This window comes from Balaenoptera physalus, assembly GCF_965194825.1.
Source record: "Balaenoptera physalus genome assembly, chromosome: X".
NCBI lineage: Eukaryota > Metazoa > Chordata > Mammalia > Artiodactyla > Balaenopteridae > Balaenoptera > Balaenoptera physalus.
In genome coordinates, this window is record NC_138903.1 from 60,743,832 (window position 1) to 60,757,464 (window position 13,633).

General features: G+C 40.4%; 1 protein-coding gene across 3 annotated transcripts in view; it reads left to right on the forward strand.

The window, feature by feature from the left end:
• KIF4A (kinesin family member 4A) overlaps positions 1–13,633 on the forward strand; it is a 124,900-nt gene that overhangs the window by 64,265 nt on the left and 47,002 nt on the right. For all 3 annotated transcript variants that reach the window (XM_082445957.1, XM_082445958.1, XM_082445959.1), the window contains exons 10-13: positions 5,994–6,126; positions 7,831–7,889; positions 8,004–8,109; positions 12,992–13,048. In XM_082445957.1, coding sequence (XP_082302083.1) covers positions 5,994–6,126; positions 7,831–7,889; positions 8,004–8,109; positions 12,992–13,048 — 355 coding nt within the window. The remainder of the gene's footprint in view (positions 1–5,993; positions 6,127–7,830; positions 7,890–8,003; positions 8,110–12,991; positions 13,049–13,633) is intronic.

A 13,633-nucleotide genomic window follows, 5' to 3' on the forward strand; every position in this document is an offset into this window, starting at 1 on the left:
TTTGATTTCCATTTACATGGAATATCTTTTTCCATCCCCTCACTTTCAGTCTGTATGTGTCCCTAGGTTTGAAGGGGGTCTCTTGTAGGCAGCATATATACGGGTCTTGTTTTTTATGCATTCAGCCATTCTATGTCTTTTGGTTGGAGCATTTAATCCATTTACATTTAAGGTAATTATCGATATGTATTTTCCTATTTCCATATTCTTAATTGTTTTGTGTTTGTTACTGTAGGTCTTTTCCTTCTCTTGTGTTTCCTGCCTAGAGATGTTCCTTTAGGATTTGTTGTAAAGCTGGTTTGGTGGTGCTGAATTCTCTTAGCTTTTGCTTGTCTGTAAAGGTTTTAATTTATCTGTCGAATCTGGATGAGATCCTTGCTGGGTAGAGTAATCTTGGTTGTAGGTTTTTCCCTTTCATCACTTTAAATATGTCCTGCCACTCCCTTCTGGCTTGCAGAGTTTCTGCTGAAAGATCAGCTGTTAACCTTATGGGGATTCCCTTGTATGTTATTTGTTTCTTTTCCCTTGCTGCTTTTAATATTTTTTCTTTGTATTTAATATTTGATAGTTTGATTAATATGTGCCTTGGCATGTTTCTCGTTGGATTTTTCCTGTGTGGGACTCTGTATGCTTCCTGGACTTGATTGCCTATTTCCTTTCCCATATTAGGGAAGTTTTCAACTATAATCTCTTCAAATATTTTATCAATCCCTTTCTTTTTCTCTTCTTCTTCTGGGACCCCTATAATTTGAATGTTCGTATGTTTAATGTTGTCCCAGCGGTTTCTAAGACTGTCCTCAATTCTTTTTGTTCTTTTTTCTTTATTCTGCTCTGTGGTAGTTATTTCCACTATTTTATCTTCCAGGTCACTTATCTGTTCTTCTACCTCAGTTATTCTGCTATTGATTCCTTCTAGAGATTTTTTTTAATAAAAATTTATTTATTTATTTTTGGCTGCCTTGGGTCTTCATTGCTGCACATGGGCTTTCTCTAGTTGTGGCGAGTAGGGGCTACTCTTTGTTGCGGTGCGCAGGCTTCTCATTGTGGTGGCTTCTCTTGTTGCGGAACACAGGCTCTAGGCACGCGGGCTTCAGTAGTTGTGGCACGTGGGCTCAGTAGTTGTGGCTTGTGGGCTCTAGAGCGCATGCTCAGTAGTTGTGGCGCACGGGCTTAGTTGCTCCGCAGCATGTGGGATCTTCCCAGACCAGGGCTCGAACCTGTGTCCCCTGCCTTGCCAGGCGGATTCTTAACCACTGTGCCATCAGGGAAGTCCCTAGAGAATTTTTAATTTCATTTGTTGTGTTGTTCATTGTTTGTTTGCTCTTTAGTTCTTCTGCGTCCTTGTTAAACGTTTCTTGTATTTTCTCCATTCTGTTTCCATGATTTTGGGTCATCTTTACTATCATTACTCTGAGTTCTTTTTCAGGTAGACTGTCTTTTTCCTCTTCATGTGTTAGGTCTGGTGGGTTTTTACCTTGCTCCTTCATCTGCTGCGTGTTTCTCAGTCTTCTCATTTTGCTTAACTTACTGTGTTTGGGGTCTCCTTTTTTCAGGCTGCCGGTTCGTAGTTCCCGTTGTTTTTGGTGTCTGCCTCCAGTGGTTAAGGTTGGTTCAGTGAGTTGTGTAGGCTTCCTGGTGGAAGGGACTGGTGCCTGTGTTCTGGTGGATGAGGCTGGATCTTGTCTTTCTGGTGGGCAGGACTGCATCTTGTGGTGTGTTTTGGAGTGTCTGTGAACTTAGTATGATTTTAGGCAACCTCTCTGCTAATGGGTGGGGTTGTGTTCCTGTCTTGCTAGTTGTTTGGAATGGAGTGTCCAGCACTGTAGCTTGCTGGTTGTTGAGTGGAGCTGGGTCTTAGCATTGAGACAGAGATCTCTGGGAGAGCTCGTGCCAATTGATATTACGAGGTCTCTGGTGGTCCAGTGTCCTGAACTCAGCTGTCCCACCTCAGATGCTCAGGCCTGACACCTGGCCGGAGCACCCAGACCCTGTCAGCCACACGGCTGGAGTGCCTTTGGAATTGGGGAAGCTGGCCTGCAGTGGCTCTCCTTCTGCACTGCACATTAGAATCACCTGCTGCTTCCTTGTTTTGCCCCAAAGGCAGTGTTCCACAGGGAAAAACAATGGCTAAAATAGTCACAGCTCTGAGATGACTTTTTTTTTCCCCTTTGTGCTTAGTTGGGATTCACTTGCTCACAGGGGCCATGTGCAGAGGCCTCTCACCTGGCTTTTCTGACTTGAGTTCCTAGTGTGGATTGGCTGCCGCCAACACCTCAGCTCAGGCGGGCCAAAAAATTATTTTTTTTAAATAAATTTATTTATTTATTTATTTATTTTTAGCTGTGTTGGGTCTTTGTTTCTGTGCGAGGGCTTTCTCTAGTTGCAGCGAGCGGGAGCCATTCTTCATCGTGGTGCGTGGGCCTCTCACTATCGCGGCCTCTCTTGCTGCGGAGCACAGGCTCCAGATGCGCAGGCTCAGTAGTTGTGGCTCACGAGCCCCGTTGCTCTGCGGCATGTGGGATCTTCCCAGACCAGGGCTCGAACCCGTGTCCCCTGCATTGGCAGGCAGATTCTCAACCACTGTGCCACCAGGGAAGCCCTAAAAAATTACTTTTTATGTAGTAAAAAGTTTATCCATCATTTTTTTATTGCCTCTAGTTTTTTTAGCCTCTAGATTTATTGAGATATAATTTACATACCATTAAATTAACTAATTTTAAGTGTACAATTCGATGGTTTTTAGTAAACTTACAGAGTTTTACAACTATCACCACAATCCAATTTTGGAACATTTCCGTCACCCCAGAAAGATCCCTTGTGCCCATTTGCACTCACCCCTGTTCCCACTCCCAGCCCCAGGCAATCACTAATCTGCTGTCTTTTTCTACAAGATTTGCCTATTTTGGACATTTCATATATGTGGAATCTTGCAGTATGTGGACTTTTTGTCTGGCTTCTTTCATCTATAATGTTTCTGAGATTATCAGTACTTCATTCCTTTTCATTGCTAAATAGTATTCCATTGTCTGGATATACCACATTTTGTCTATCCATTTACCAGTTGATGGACTTTTGGGTTGTTTCAACTTTGGGACTATTATGAATTATGCTTCCATGAATACTCACTTGCAAGTTTTTGTATGGACATATGTTTTTTATTGGGTAGATACCTAGAAGTGGAATTTCTGGGTCGTATGTTTAACTTTTAAAGAAACCGCCAAACTGTTTTCCAAAGTCGCTACACTGTTTACATTCTCCTCATGTTTCTGGATTTTGCTTCATAGTTAGGAAACTTTCTCTATGCCAAGATTAAAGAGGCAATCACCCATGTTTTCTTCTAGTACTTATGTTGGTTTTATTTTTTACATTTCATTTTTCCATTTGGAGTTTATACTTGTGTTTGGTGTGGACCTATTTTCTTTTAATATCCTTGTTTTCAATAACTCAATCATTTTTTCTGATTATAAAAGTGATACCTTGCTTCTTATAGAACATTTAGAAAAGTATAAAGAATAAATCTTAAAATTTGCCATAGTTTTATCACCCAGAAATGACTGCCCTTCTCTTTGTAACTCTCCCTCTTTGGGTCATTTAATCTTGGTTTCCTGATAATATTTTTTAAATGTTGGATAAAGGAACTGAGGAAAGCTTGGATCTCTTAAAGGGTCTCCTAAAGACCTGTTCTAGTATACCCAGTTTAGAAGCAATTGACCCATCTTTCCTTTCAATTTAGCACAGACCTGTTTCATGTAAGACGAGACTAATGAAAACCATTCTAGACTTCCAACTACCTAGAATATCCTATAGGATATAGTTTTAGCTACAAAAGTAACAGATTCTAAGAAACAGTTGATGAATGAAATAATGTAACTCAGTTGTTCAATGTTTTACAGAGAAATAAAGATGCTACTTTTCTCAAAAATGTATATTTATATCTTTAGAGACATTTCTTAAGGCTTTTTACAAAATGTACAGTTTATATACATGATTTTTTTTTTTTGCTTTTTTCCTTAGGTTATATTCTTTTCTTTGTGAATGTGTGTCATTGAAGCTTTTGTATAGATTTTCTGCACGTGTTTGTCAATTTTCACACGCTCAACTGACAAATCCTACTAGCATTGGCAATTAAATAGCATCTGAAAGAGGAAACATTGGTTTACATTGTATTTTCCCCCGTTTAGAGAAACCTTGGAAATTTTTAGAGGAAAAAACTATTGAGTTAAAAGTATCATTACTTTGGAGCTTGTCAATTTGCATGAATGATGCATGGAAGTTTTCAGTTTAATAACAATAAAGAAATCAGAGCAATCTAAACTAACACTAAATTTACCCATAGTTTATTTTTATAATCCACATTTTAATTGAACATTCCTTCATAAGAGTTCTAGTAAATTCTCAAGAGTGTAATGAGAACCTATGGTGTGGCCTTGCTCTTAACTTTTTGATAAAGAACATGCTAAGATCTTCTATAAGACTTCATGGAAATCTTAAACTGGGTGAGAGGGCATCTATTCCTGAAATCCTTTTCTATCCTTTCTTGAGATTGAGAACAGCTGTTCCCTGTCCTTTTTTTCTCTTTATTATATCCTTGACAACTATTCATTTTCCCCTTCCGTTTCCTTCAGATCAAATCTTCATGTTTCTTCTGATCTTTTTTTGCCAGTCCTATTTTCTAGTCTTTTGAGCAATTAATCCCAGTGGATTACAAAAAAAGCAAATCAAAACTGCTTCTTATTGATCTGTTTCAGTAGTCTGGAACTGATAGCAAGTAATCTGCATAAATGCCAAACGTTCTTTGAAGCTATTTCTGTCCCTCCCACTCCTATTTGAAATGAATACTATTGTTGCCACCACCCACTCTAAGCCATTAAAAATTGATAGACAAATGAACAGGAGGCTGTGGGTCATCAGTTTGAAGCGAGGCAAGCATTTAGAAGGGAGCACTTGTTTATGGAGAGTTGTGAAATGTGTTCTTAGTGGCCACAGGTCATCATTTCAACTTTTTCACTCCTTAAATGCTATTTCCCTAAACTTTACAGCAAATAGGTAATTGACTTATGTTGATTAGCTTAAATTTTGACCCTTAGCAGTGTCACTTCTACCTCCCCCATACCTCTTCCTTCTCTAGTTCCCTAATCTTTAATGAGGGATTGAGAATGAGAAGAGGGAGAGAACATGTATCTTAGCTATTAGTTAGCCTTTACTTCTTACCTAGATGGCATAAATAGAAAGATCTTAAGCCAAGATCCTAAACCTAGAGGTTAGTCATTCTTGTTGCAACCATTTCTTGCTCTGAATTATTACCTTCCTCCAAACCATTAATTTAAAGTAGTTCAGGCAAACATTTTTATCCAATATACTACCTGGCTGGAAGTATATATTGGAATGAATGCTTTTTCTAGACTTTTGGGGGTAATTTTAAACCAATCCCACCCAAAGGCCCATGGGATATATATTTTTATCCACCTTTGATATAACTGTTATCAATCGGGTACTTTTTTTTTTTTTTTTGGCTGCATTGGGTCTTCACTGCTGTGCATGGGCTTTTCTCTAGTTGCGGCAAGCGAAGGCTACTGTTCATTGCAGTGCATGGGCTTCTCATTGCGGTGGCTTCTCTTGTTGCAGAGCATGGGCTCTAGGCACGCAGGCTTTAGTAGTTGCAGCACACAGGCTCAGTAGTTGCGGCACACAGGCCCTAAAGCACGCGGGCTTCAGTAGTTGCAGTGCATGGGCTCAGTAGTTGTGGCACGTGGGCTCTAGGGCACACAGGCTTCAGTAGTTGTGGCGTGCGGGCTCAGTAGTTGTGGCTTGCAGGCTCTAGAGTGCAGGCTCAGTAGTTGTGGCGCATTGGCTTAGTTGCTCCGCGGCATGTGGGATCTTCCCGGACCAGGGATCGAACCCGCGTCCCCTGCATTGGCAGGCATATTCTTAACCACTGTGCTACCAGGGAAGTCCACAAGTACTTTTCTAATATGTTACTTTCTTTGTCTTAGTGTGGAACCATCAGAGAATCTACAATCCCTAATGGAGAAGAATCAGTCACTGGTAGAGGAGAATGAAAAATTAAGTCGTGGTCTAAGTGAGGCTGCTGGTCAGACAGCCCAGATGTTGGAGAGGATCATTTTGGTGAGGCTTCAAGACTAAACTACTACCAGTCTGGACATTTACTAACTTTAGTTTCTGAAATACTTAACATGCTTCTCATTATGAGAGACAAGTTACACGGAAAGAAATGAATTAATATTACCATATCCTCCCTGGAGCCCCCTCCAGGGAAAATCCAAGAACGTTTAATCAAACATACAGAAAAATTAAAAGAATTATTATACCGTGAACACCTATATATCTACCACAAAGAATCTACATGAAACCCATTTTAAAATGGATTTGTTCTAAAATATCAGAGAGGAAAGAACCAGGTCCCTCTGTCACCTTAAGTTCTGCCTAATCATCCATAATACCAAGTAACTCTCCTCACTAAGATTTTAGTTCCTTTCTATCTCCCTTCCCCTAATGTCAGTTCATATCCCATCCTAATAGCTGTCATGGAGAGAGAAAACATCTGGAAAATTAATTTTAACTCCTTTTACATATGGTTAATTTTCAAATAGTGGATCACTATGTAACTGACTACACCAGTTCTGTGTCGTACTACGTGTGTGATAGTACCCTCCTGGATCAGTGTGTGCTGGCTCTGTCACTAACATTGTTCTACTAGTCTAAATACAACTCAATCTTTGATAGCACAGCGATTGCCAGAAGTGAAAATGAGTTTCCACCAAAATGTAATTGAACATCTGTAATTTATACACCTTCACGCATCAGTGTACTCCAGTCAAGGAAGGGTAAGCTGCTTAAAGATTTCTTTAAAGGGGGCCAAATCCTAGGTCCATTGTAATGTCCATTACTAGCAGAAGGGTGAAAATGGGATCTAGGGGATTTTTTATATACAGTTTTCTATCTCCAGTGCTACATTTTATGTCTTTGAAGTAACTCTAGAAGCTGTGCTTCACATGTGAGTGTGGCTCACATAACAGACAGTACTTGTTATTCTAGCCATGTACCCATCTGACCTTTATAAGGTTGTTACAATGGCTGCCCAATAGGTTTATTGTTTGATGTCTTGTCAGAACTTCATAACGAGCACAACAGTTTTGTCCTATATAAACCGTCCTTCCCAAATCTGTTGCAGCATCTAGCATGTTACAGATACTGTGACTGAAATAAAATGGAAAATATCAGTAACCCTTCCCAAAATGTAGCTGCCTCTCTGCCATTTCTTCTTCTCTGCCATCATTCTTATGCCTCATCTTTTTCTTGCTTTCTTTTGCTAAAACTAGTCTACCATATCAGATAGTGTAACTTGAAAAATCCCTCAGCTCATATTCAATGTGAGGCCCTTTTATGTTTTAAATGTCCTTATGGTGGGGCTAGGGAACAGTGTAGTGTAGGAGGCAGTTTTAAAGCAAGTGGGTTTTTTGCAAACAGCAGGGAGTAGCATGCCAGGAAGTATTGCTTTTTCCCCCAGTTGCAAAGTTCTCTATGGAATTAAGGCTTCACGCTCCACCCTATAGTCTGAGCTTCATGGCAAGCATAAGACCCAGCTGCTTGGATGCTATTTTTAGTAGCTCATGTTGACTGAAGGGCTAATTTCCATGACTGTTAAAAAACACATTTCTCGCTAAATAACCAAAGCCCACTAAATCCTCTATTACAGCAAAGGAGTTAGCCTCTCTACCTAGGTTTTAATCCATAGGAGCAGAAGAGAGGGCCTACTTAGGTGAGGCTGTCAGGCAGTGCCACTGATGATCTCCTGGGTCTTTGTTGCAGACAGAACAAGCGAATGAAAAAATGAACGCCAAGCTAGAAGAGCTCAGGAAGCATGCAGCGTAAGTTTCCTACCAGATGTTTGTTAGTGACCTATACCACCTTAGTACATAATCACGGACCCACTGGCCTTTGCAGTATGATTAACCCTTGGGTTCCTTTGCTTGAATTTTCAGCTGCAAAGTGGATCTTCAAAAGCTAGTGGAGACTTTGGAAGACCAAGAATTAAAAGAAAATGTAGAGGTGATTCGTAACCTGCAGCAAGTGATTACCCAGCTATCGGTAAGCCAAGTAGGGACAGTGTAAATAGGCATATTGCTTTCGTTTGTTTCTCTTGATGCATATAAACATGTCTAACTCTGCACCTTTTGCTGAAACAACTAGATTGTGAGCTGTTTGAGGACAAAGATCATGGATCATTGGATATGATCTCAATATTAAATTAGTTAAATCAAAAACACTCATAGATTACACGTGCAATGGCACGTTAATATTTCAGTATTCTAATCAAACACTGGAAGCAGCAACACAGTGGTGCAAAATTGCCTGGGTAACAAGAGCAGCAGTCACTGATTTGCTGTCCTTTCAGTGTAGGCTACCTTAATGAGAGGCCTTATACCATACCCCAATTTTAAATAAGCTGGGTTCTGATAGATAGCATAGAGCCTCCAGGGAATACCGTAGCTCTCTTTTATAACCAGTAATAAATTAGTTTGAATGATCATTCCGCTATAAGTTCCCATTTTTTTTTTATAGAACTAGTATAGTAGTTGTGGGTGGGTTTTGTTGGGAGGGTGGTTGTTTGTTGTTTTTCCCAGAAGAAACATTCTTACAGTCCTACCATCCTAAAAGCCTCTTTTTATTTTTGGTGTTCCTTCTCTACCCTAGTACTTAAGCATAGATATTTTTTTGAAAAATTGAAATCATATTATGTTACGGGGTCATGGTTGGTAAAGGGGTTATGGTTTGTTTTGTTCCATCTATACCCTCTTGTTTATTATTCTGAAGCAGTAATGTGTATGTAAGTGCCTGGTAGTAATTCCTAGGTCTGAAACAGAGGTTTTAATTTTACCAGAACAGTGATTCTCTACCCCGGGTCTTGCCCAGTGTTTTCTAGAGTTGTCAAAAGGGTATCACAAAATCATCCACACCTCTATTTTACTCTTAAAGAGTCAGTGAAAAAAAATACAATATTGTAGGGGGAATGGTTAGGATGGCCAGTTCAAGAAATTAAATGAGTAAACTTCCAAAAGAGTAGAAAGCAGTGTTTTAGAATAAGTAGTACTGTACAAAATTATTACAGGTAGTCCAAGATGACAGTTCATTTTCCTAACAAACAGGCCATAGTAATTGAGAATCTGAGCTCCAAAGCCAGACAAACCCTGGTCTGAAGCCCATTCTGCTACTCACAAGCTGTGTAACCTTGCTAAGTACTATATTGATATTGAAAGAAAATAATCCAAGTGACTCAAATCGAGGTTAAAGGCATTATTCAGCTGATGTACTCAGGGATCACCTGAACTCCAGATAACTCCCCGATTTGAAATAGGATTGGAGTTTCATACGGTGAGAAGGGAGGGGTGTGATTCCTTGTGGTTTGTCTCAGTTGGCAGTTCTTGTTGTTAATTGCTGTGAATCTTTTGGTTGGAGGATGCTCCAGTTTTCATGCTTCTTGCTCAAGAACACTGGTGCAATCCCATCCTGATAAATGTCCAATTATTTTCAAGAGTTGTTCTTGCAAGCCTTGTTGTTTGTCAGTTTGTCAAGGTTCACAGGTGGAAGAGGTGTCAAAAAACCCTCTCTCATGTCTGTTTTAATCCTCTTACATTAACCATATGAGCAAAGTGTGGTGGGAGCCCAAAGGAAGGGGTGATTAACTGCCTAGAAAATTCAGGAAGAAAAAACTGGGTCCTAAAAAATGAATAGGAGTTTGCCACACAGACAGAGGGGAAAGGACGATCTATATAGAGGAAAAGGTATATGCAAAAGCAAAGAGGTATGAATGTTTAGAACATGGTAAGAACTTCATTGTGGCTGAAGTATAGAATGTGTGCTAGAGAATGGCTATCACAAGGTTAAATTTCACCATCTGTAATCGAGGTGAAGCATCTTATATATGAAAACTTTGTGTGAACTGCCTCAGAATTCAGATAATCTAGACTGCAGAACCCTACTGGAGCCAAAGTTTATAAGATCAGAAAAGAGTAATCCAGGGCACCATTGTTCGTGGCCACCACACCGATCTTAAAGGATCCCACACCACCTCTTTGAGTCACATGGGAAAGATGAAGAAGGAAACTAATGGAACCAAGTTAACAATATAAGAGAAGGCATATCTTCAGTGAGGATCTGGCAGTATGACTGGTGCCTGGCGTGACTGTGGAGGAAGTTGCTAGTGGTGGCTGGCTCAGAGGAACTCTAGAGAATTGCTGTGTCTGTCACTAAAATTCACTTGGCATGCGCAGCAGGAGGGTGCTAAAGATTGCCACAAGCTGATAAAGTCCCTGGCTTCCATCCACTGTCATGGTCAGGTAGAGTAAACCCTTTTACCCTGGGCTCCTGCTGGACTCTTGAATCAGAGTTCTCTGTGTCTATTGTTTGGAGACCCTCCCAGCTACATATTTTATTTGGAAATACACAACAATGTATCCTGTGGCTTTTATTGAGACTCACTATGGTGAAAGCAGAATGTTTTAAATGTAAGTGCTTGTGCCCTTCATTCTGGATTAAAACTATTTTTATTATAAGTGATGGTTGAACACCCTCTTTTCAGTTATGAAGGCAACCATTGTTCCTGGACCTTTCTCCTAGGGCTTTAAGTGCTAAACTGTACTATTTCTTCCTTTAAAATACAATTCAAGCAAACCTTGTTGCAGTTACCTGTGAGGAAATTCATGCAGTCCTTTCAGTTCCCACAAAATCAATTATTTTTTGTTTTTACCCCTTCCTCCAAGACCAGTTCCATAAAAAGCTTTTTGCATGCCCAGTAATGCTATTGCCTACAGCCTACAAGCACAAACTTCATTTTGGAGGGTATTACTGATTAATGTAGCTCAACGTACCTGTCCCCGTAGTAGTCCTGTTCCCCTGACCATCACCTTCAGCAAATCATGTCTTTTTATTACAAGAGGTTCTCAGTAGCCTTAGAATGAGGGAGAAAGAGGCTGTTAGATTGAAATAAATCCTACTGTTATATATTTACATTTAGGATTATAAAGGCATAATCCTGCCATGTTCATGTAGAACGTGTCACCAAAGCTTAAACCTTAGCATTGTGAAATTTCACTGGGCCAAAAGGTAAACCCACAGTAACAACATGTCTTCTTCATGGCATGTTGAATCGGATCTACTTGGATCCTGACCCTCTGGAAGGTCCTAGAAAAAGTCTCCAAAAGCCAGTGTCATAGGCCCTACTAATCTAGGATAGGCCTATAACTAGTCCTTTTACTGAGACTTACTGGAAGGGAGAAAAGGGTAACCATTAATCTATAATATATTGAAGTGCTCTGTTTTTTTTTTTTAAAGATTTATTGATTGATTGATATGTTGGGTCTTCGTTTCCGTGCTAGGGCCCTCTCTAGTTGCAGCAAGTGGGGGCCACTCTTCATCACAGCGCGCGGGCCTCTCACTATCGCAGCCTCTCTTGTTGCGGAGCACAGGCTCCAGACGCGCAGGCTCAGTAGTTGTGGCTCACGGGCCTAGCTGCTCCGCAGCATGTGGGATCTTCCCAGACCAGGGCTCGAACCTGTGTCCCCTGCATTAGCAGGCAGACTCTCAACCACTGCGCCACCAGGGAAGCCCAAAGTGCTCTGTTTTTTAAGAAGGATTTAGTATGTCCTGCCCTTGGAGAATCACCAGTAGTGTAAATCATGATGAGAAAGGATGTAGGAATACTGGGGCTTCCTTTGAATTCTCTTTGAGTCTCACTGGTTAGGAATTTCTGGATAGAATAAGGGAAATGCTTTACAAACAGCATTTACTAAGGGCCTTTTCTTTTTTTTTTTTTTTGGCCACACTGTGTGGCATGCGGGATCTTAGTTCCCCGACCAGAGATCGAACCCGTGCCCCCTGCACTGGGAGCATGGAGTCTTAACCACTGGACCACCAGGGAAGTCCCATTAAGGGCCTCTTTCACTTCTTGCCTTAAAGGTACTAAGATTCAAGTTTCACCAACTATGTAATGTTTCACTGGGCTGGTGCCGAGACTCCCTGTGCTAACCCTAAATTCTTTCCTTGCTATTGAGCCAATAGCTCTTTCATCTATGACCTTAATCATGCGACATCCTGGAAATAATCCTTTCTTCCCAGGGCTTTGCAGAATCACTTAAACAGAAGTGGTAATCTTTATGTTGCAATGCCAAATAAAGCCTAAATTCCAGTGGGGAGAACAGAGCTTGCTCATATGAGAGCCTATAAATAAATTAGTCCTAATAAGTGGTTTTAGGTTTCCCTTTTAGGTGGTTGTTGTTCTAATGCCCAAAAAAGTAATGTGCCCTTCTCTGGGAGGGAATCAGTGCTTACCCTTTCCCTTCAACTAACCACTACCTGGAGTAGCTGCATATGATTGGTTCCTATGTATATGAGGGACAGAGTCTGAAGTGTGTCTGACTTCATGAGCACATTTTTCTGGGGCATTCACCTGTGGCGTTTATTTCCTTGTAGAGTGGGCTCTTGCTACCTTGACTGGATATAAGATAAAAATCAAAAATAATCCTTCATCCTATTCACTTTTCTGCTGCATTGCCTTTATTTGCTATGTCTGGTCTTAGGATGGTATGTCCATGAGAACTGGCTAGACCTGTAGAGGTAGACTTAGTGGTAAAAAACAGAAAAAGAAAGGGTAGAGTCTATAAAGTGGATTGAACTTTGGCCTGCTGGAATGGCTGTTTCACTCTAGCCCAGTGAACTCTGGCAGAGCAGGAGAGGTGCAATAAATATGTCAGTGGCCACATGACCCTATTTTTACGAAGACTGCACAATCAACCTTTATAAAGAAGACAGACCCTTGAGAGATGGGAAGTGGAAACGTGGTTGTTGGGGTATATGTGACTACAGAATTGGCTCAACACCTTAAATGGTCTCTATATACACTTGAAAACAACTAAATAACCCATATAAAACCCACTAGTAAGCTCCTAAACTGAGACATCATTTCTCATTGCAGGATGAAACTGTTGCTTGTATGGCTGCAGCCATTGATACTGCAGTGGAACCAGAAGCGGTAAGTAATTGGCCCCTTTGTGTAGAACCAGGAGCTTTAACTGTGCCATTTCTTATAATTTATCACTCACCTGAGGAAGAGACTCCCTGATTGCTACCATCCTCCATAGAATGCCTTGGAAATCCAGAAATCTTGAGTGTAAACCTCAGTTAACTATAAAATCCCTAACTTGGATAGTATCTCTCTCTAATAGTATAACTGCTAATGGGTAGCAGAGCTTCTCAGGGATGCCACTTTCCATATTTGCAGTCTGGCTTACTGATTTCCTATTAGATGCTAGTATTCTGCATCAACTGTCTAGCACGTTAAGACGAAGAAGGAAACAAATTAGGAAATTATGGCAAAGTCGAAAAAGCATTAGAGAAGAAATGGAAGAAAATTTTTTCTCAGCATATGTTTCTGTGGATGCAGTGGTTAAGGGCTAAAAGAACCAAGGAAAATATTTTGATCTTTCAAGTTGCAAGAATAGATAAAATGTGTTAGATATTGGCTGAAGGCTATAGAGCAGAGTCAGAATGAAAGGATGGACAGTGGTTTGCTTGAGACAGCTTTTTCTCACTAAAACAAATATATGTTGGTATTTTT